The sequence below is a fragment of the Ipomoea triloba genome, chromosome 7, assembly GCF_003576645.1.
Source record: "Ipomoea triloba cultivar NCNSP0323 chromosome 7, ASM357664v1".
In the NCBI taxonomy this organism is placed as follows: Eukaryota; Viridiplantae; Streptophyta; class Magnoliopsida; order Solanales; family Convolvulaceae; genus Ipomoea; species Ipomoea triloba.
This window is the reverse complement of record NC_044922.1, coordinates 10,743,796-10,750,509: the sequence shown is the minus strand read 5'-3', so window position 1 is coordinate 10,750,509 and position 6,714 is coordinate 10,743,796. Positions and strand designations below refer to the sequence as shown.

The following is a 6,714-nucleotide window of genomic DNA, read 5'->3' as shown; positions in this document are numbered from 1 at the left end:
TAGGAAGGAAAATAAAGCTTTCTATCGAATAAAATTAAAGTTTTACCGAAAGACTTGAGACTTGTGAAGAAACTTTGGCTATGGAAGTAGAGCTTTAATGGAGGAAGATGATGATCTCACTCTCTCTCTTCTCCTTGTGAATTTCGGCCAAATGAGGGGAATTTGGGAAAAAAATGGCTTTATATTTTTGATCTCACTTGGTTGACTAGTCCACACCAACATGTGGTAATTAATTGTGACAAGTGTCACTCACTTATGGTATGATCTTGAAAAAATATCTTGGCTAGACTGATCGGGTTTAAAACAAATGAATTCTCGGTAGAAAATAATTTAAATCAAATAATTTTCGAAACCAAAAATTTATCTCAGACTGAAACTTAAAATTTGCCAGGTTCGGTACACCGCGAAATTTAGCGATGTACGATCAAAATAAATTTTCGCTGATATGGGCTAATTTAATTAATTAGGAAATTCAAGAATAATAGTATGGTGTCTAATAATCCATTTCCTAGGACAAACGGGTCTGAACACCAGCTCCTAAAAATTTTACGGTTCGTGACCGATACACACGATCGCAGCTTATTGGAATTAGTGAGGGGTTACAAGTTAGAACCCCCTACATCACTATTTTTCTAAGCTTGATCTGTTTAACATCTTGGATGAACACAGAAGGTCAACCTCTATTGTCAACCAATTGTCTGTTCTCTTAAACATACCTCAAGTTACAAAACCATCACAAGATACAGTCCTGTCACTACCACAATCACAACCCATAGAAACTGACAAGTCTAATCAACAAAATCTTGAAAAATCACTACCTATCCAGTCTGAAGAATCACACACTGATGAAAGTAGGTCTAAACCTCCCATTGAACAAAATCCCAAAATACCTCCAGCCAATCCTTTTGATGAATCACCACTGGACTTTGAGATTGAGTATGAAACAGGAAATGCCCCAGAAATACAGGTTGCAGATCCAGCTGATGAAGAAGACAATCTACCACTGTCTCAAGTGAAGAGAATCAAAGAAAAAGCAAAAGGCAAGAAGAAAGTCCAAGAAGAACAAGCTGACAAAAATTCAAGTCTTCCCAGTCCCTGCCACAAGGCGTAAAACCAGATCATCCACAATCACAGAACAAAAGGAGAAGGAAACCCCATCACCTGTCCAAAAATCAAAGAGAAAACAATCAACTGCTGAACAAACTGTCCCTCAGGAAACCATTGGCAGTAAGAAGAGAAAGAAGAACATTCAAACTCAACAACCTGAAATCCAGCCTGATGTATCTGCTGTTGCACCTCTTGAAATGATCACTCCTCAATTTCTGTCTGATGAATACGCAGCAAGATGGGACTCCATAAACCAAAGGAAGATTTTGAGTGAAAGGTATCTTGATGTTGAAAAGTTCAAATCCCAGTGCCAACTCATGCCGGTATTTGAGAAATTGAATCTAGTCAAGTCTGTGACAACCCAGAGAAGCTACCCACCTATTGCCATAAAAGAATTCTATGCAAACCTGATGAAGACTATCAAGGAGGCTGGATCATCACAATATGGGCGTGTATGGCTGAGAGGAAATGAATACAATTTCAACACTCCCACTATCAACTTATATCTGGGCATTGATGCAAGTGATATTGAGGATCCAATTCTTGGGGCAAACACCATCACTAAGGTCATTACAGGAGGAACTTATAGCTATTGGCCTGTTGAAACCAACATGCTGCCTGCCAAATCCTTGTCAACAAAGTTTGCAATTCTGCACAAAATAGCCATGACTAACTGGATGTCAAATGAACATAGAGGAGGATTAAACTTGCCCATGGCCACTCTGATATAAAAAATAGGAAAAGGTATACCCGTTGACTTAGGTGACATAATCTTCAAACATGTGGCATCTTTCAGGAAACCAGAATCAAAGGAAAGTAAATTGAAGCTACCTTTTCCTTGTACAATCTATGGAGTACTGCACACACAAGGATTCAAACCTGAGCAAAATGAGCCTATGGAAACCCCTCAAGTCAGAATGATTGATGCCAGACTCAAACAAGGATCACAAGTGTTTGACATTTTTCCAGAAGATAGAAGCAGCTCGACCCCAGCATTGAACCTTAATGGTCCATTTACCAGCAAACTCACAGCCCAGCATCTTGATAGAAGCATCAAAGATCTCAACACAATCATTCAAATACTTATTGAGAAGAGGACAGTTAAGATGCAACTGCGCGAACAATTGAGAATTAGAGATCAAGAAATGGCCACTTCTGTTCCTGAACTACCTACTGATCCTTCCATGATAAATGACGAACAAACTACTGAAGTTCCACCAGAAACTGATACCACCCTGAACAGCCAGGAGGCTGAATCCTCAGAATCGGAATGATTCTGTTTTAAAATCTGGGTTGATTTCCTACTTGGTCCTGCTAAGGAGTCTTGTGGCTACAGATTCACAAGTTCCTGGCAATAGGGGGAGTAGGAACAACCTTCTAATCATTGGTTACTTGGTTACTTTGTTACAGTGCTGTTGTTTTGAAATTTTTTTTGGATGCCTTGAAGATGGATGTTTTTTGAAGACCCTCAGATCTGCTAAGAAGATATTATATGTTTAGCGTTTTAGAAATTTGTAATAGGGTCTTATATTTTAGCTTGTGTTTTCTACTTTGTGTTGATGATATAATCATCTTCAAGCTTAGTTTGTTTTTGGCACAATGTTATTTGAATGAACGTTGTTTTAACTATCTCTGATACTTTAGAAAGTTGTTGTGAATTGCTAAGAAACTTGCTACAAAGAGGGAGATTGTTAAAAAAATTACTAAGTGAAAATTATCTTGAAACTCCCTAAATTGTACCAAGTTCTTGTGACAATTTTGTTAGCTCAGCAGATAGTTCAAACACATGTTCTCTTAAGATGTTTTAGCTTTATTATAGTTTAGTTCAGTAAATAGTTCAGAAGACTTGGAAGGCTTTGAAGACATCTCACTGAACGAAGCATTGTACTAGAGCAAGAAAGATATTCATGGTTGGTTACAGACACTCCAACAACTTACCAAAATCAGAGCAAGATATATTACAAGAAATCTTGACAAAGCTTACCTTTGATTCAAGATACATCTTCTCGGTGAAGTTTATTGGGCAAGCATTCACTCTGAACGCCATTCGTGCTATCATTGAGAGGGGGCCTCAATTCAAGAAGATCGGGAGATCAAGTTCTTGTCAACTCTTCAAGGTTGAACTCTAGATTGGAGCCTATGAAGATTTACTAGAGTTACCGCGTGATTCTCGACTGTAAATTGGTGGTACATTTCACAGTGTTGATCAATGAAGAGTTGAGCAATCAGAGTGATGCCCCTAGATGCAGGAATTGAGATTCCGAACTGGGTTACCAATTTCTGGTGTTTTTACTACTTTAATATCTGCTTATTCATGATTGCATTTTAACACGCATTGTTCTTATCTCTGCACTAGACCAGTAAGTAGTTAAGGGTCTTCTAATAAATCTAGCAATTAGGTTTAATCATTGGGAGACTCTTTCAATCTCTTAGACCTTGATTGGGGCAGTCTAAGATTTCAAAACTGATGTGGTGAACCCGCGCAAGGCAGTCATAATCCAGAAAGCTCCCACGCAAGGCCACACGCGTGTGACAGGCGTGGAAGCGGGACAGTAGGCCAGCAGCGGAAATTCCACTTCTTGGACAGCTATTTAAACCCTTCTTTCTCAATTTTGGGGAGGACTCTCCCAACTTCCAGATCTGATTTTTCTCTCTATTTCTTCCCCTTTGGGGAGGAAAAACACACGAAATTACCATTAGAATAGTGTAGATCTAGGATTGAAGATGGATTGAAGATGTAGACTCAACCATTCCTTGGGTAACATACTTTTTCCATTGAATTGCTAGTTTAGATTCATTGTTGAAAGTAATTTCTATTTTATTGTTTTGAATGATTTCCATGATTGAGTAGAGTATTTTGGGCGTGTGAGCCTTTATTAAACTCTTAATTGTTGTTTAGAATTTTGCTCTATAGTTTTGAAAGATGAAGGAGTAGGATTGATGTTTGTATAGTTGAAGTTGTTCAAGCTTTACTTCTATTTCGGCCGGAATAGCTAGTAAACTGTAGGGAAGTGAGAGAGTACGCGATAGCGGCCTCTCACGAGCCCAACTCACCCATATCTCCGCTCTTAGTCCGAAAGGACAAGATCCGAGAGGAGTGGTAGGCTAGGTGTTCGATGAAATGCCTCAACCGAATGAGGATTGAGAGTCTGAGTGTGACGCCACTCGGTACTAATACCTTGACTCCCTTACTCGATCACGAAACTCATTTTCCAAATCCCCTATGAAGATCAATCAAGTTGTTTAATTTCGGTGCACACCCCTTTTAATTTTCCTTGCTCCTTTAGCAAAATTTCCTTTCTACAACCCCCAAACTTACTTATCAAACCAATCCTTTGTAATACTTGTAACTCTTACCTTTTAACACCATTAAGGTCAACACTAATTTGATTCCCATTAGCCATCCTCGAGAGACACGACACTCGGGGAGTCTTGACTCTTCGTTTTACCAATACACCTTCACATTCGCACTCACCCCATACAAAACAAACTATCAAAATGGCGCCGTTGCCGGGGATGGCAAACGGTTTTGAATTGCGTTGACATTTTTGGAGTTAATTTTTAAGAGTTCTTGAATTGCTTTCTTGTTTTATTTTCTTATTTTTCATTACTTGGTTGAAGAAGTGAGCTTATTTGTCTTGAATATTTTATTGCTCACTTGCAACTACTTCTAGTTGCATATATTTGTTGTTGGCTAAGCTTTGTGCAGGAAATTTTTGTTAAAAATCATTTGTAAGCTTGCCAATGAGAGCTCAAATATATCCCCATGGTTACCCACAGCATGAGGGAAATCCTTTGAACTATATTCCACTCCAACCATATCCATATTATCCCCATTCCACCCATACTTACATTCCACCAACATATCACTATCCACCTCAAAACCCTTATCCATTTCCATATAACTACTTACCGCACCCAACTTCTTATCCATCTATTATACATAACCATCACCCACCACCATATACACACCCTATCCCACCGAATCAAAACAAATTTCCCCCACAATACTCCACTTATCAAAATGACTCGGGAAGCTCTAAAGAAATATTCCAAAACATAGAGAGTAAGCTTGCACTAATGATGAGAACAATTGACCCAAGCTATACTCCCAAGCCATTTTCGTTCCATAATTCCCACCCAAACAACCATTACCCATCTCCATCACAAATTCTTAAAGTAAACAATCCTACCCATTTCCTTGAACACCACCTTCCAATCCGTATTTTACCATACCCGATCCTTGTGATTATATCCCACTGGCCAAGGACGAAATCAAAATTCTTAAAGAGAAAATAGAAGTGTTCACAAGAATGGCCAAGGAGGATACGACTAACTTGAAAGCCGAAATTAGGAGCGAATTAAAGGATTATCTCGCTACTCTCCAGGAAGAAGGACTTCCATTGGAGGAGATTGAAACAAAAATGCTACTCATGATGGAAGAGTTCATGAGGAAAAGTTCATCACGGATAGACTACCCAGTTGTAGAGAATCTCCCAATTTCGGAAGTCAATCCAAGGATGGATGCACAAAATACTGGAAGGAAGGAAGGTAGTGAAGAGATAGTAGATTGTTATGCTCCGGTGCTAGAAGTAGTTCCAATCTTTGAATTGGAAAATCCAAAAGAGGTCGAGATGGAGAGCGATGATGAAAACGTCGAAGTGGTATGGGAAGATAAAGAGCCTACACATGGTAACATTCCTAAACCTTCTTGCATTACTTCCTTCGAAGTTCCATGTTCTTTTGATAGATTTACTTTTGACACTCGAGTGGATGACTCCCTTTTACAATGCAACAATGATTTATATTCTCATGATACTGAATGTTTTTATTTCTGGGAGAGTGATTGCATAGGCTTTGTTGACAATTTTATCTATGAGTGCGAAAGTCTTGATAAAAATACTCATGCTCCTTGTAAAGATGACTCCCTACGTGTTAATGTTTCTACTACTTATGACTATGATTGCTTTAATTTTTGGGAGGATGACTCTATAGTAAATCGTGATTTGTTGGTTGGAAATCATAGGGATTCTAGTTTGTTTGAAGATGAATATGATAGTTTAAATTCTTGGAAAATGAATCCTATGATTTGGGACGAGATGAGTTGATAGGTGAGGGGGATATTACTTCGTTATATTCTAAAAAAGAAAAGGGTGATTCTTTTAGACAATTGGAGTGGGGAAATGAGAATATAGAGGGTGAGAAAGAGGTGATGGATAAGGAAGGAATTTTCACGTTTGATTTGTTCGAAGGAATTGAGGGGGGTGATATGACCTCCAGTGAAAGGAAATGGTCTCAACCTTATGATAAAATTGATAAGACCATCAGGGGTGGAAGAGAAAATGAGAAAATAGGGGAAGATCACACTACCTTTGAGAAATCAAGGGGAGTGTTTGAAGCCATAAATCTTTCAATTACACACCTTGTTTTTCCTTTGTTTGAATGGGAATTCAAGAATGTCCTACACCTTGGGGCATTTCTTGAGGCAAAAGTACATGGGACGCTAGGCAGGGTCCCAAAGTCTATATGTTTAGCAGGATAGACTAACCTAAGTCTAGCCAAAGACTCTAAACAAAGGCGCACTTGGGTGGCATTCCCAACGTTATC

At 38.8% G+C, this 6,714-nt stretch overlaps 1 protein-coding gene across 1 annotated transcript; it reads left to right on the top strand.

Annotated features, from left to right (window-relative positions):
- The first annotated feature begins 307 nt into the window (after positions 1 to 307).
- LOC116024105 lies at positions 308 to 1,838 on the top strand. Its single transcript, XM_031265008.1, has 3 exons — positions 308 to 318; positions 670 to 1,040; positions 1,135 to 1,838. The coding sequence occupies exons 1-3, from the start codon at positions 308 to 310 to the stop codon at positions 1,836 to 1,838; spliced, it is 1,086 nt and encodes a 361-aa protein (XP_031120868.1).
- The last annotated feature ends 4,876 nt before the right edge of the window (positions 1,839 to 6,714 follow it).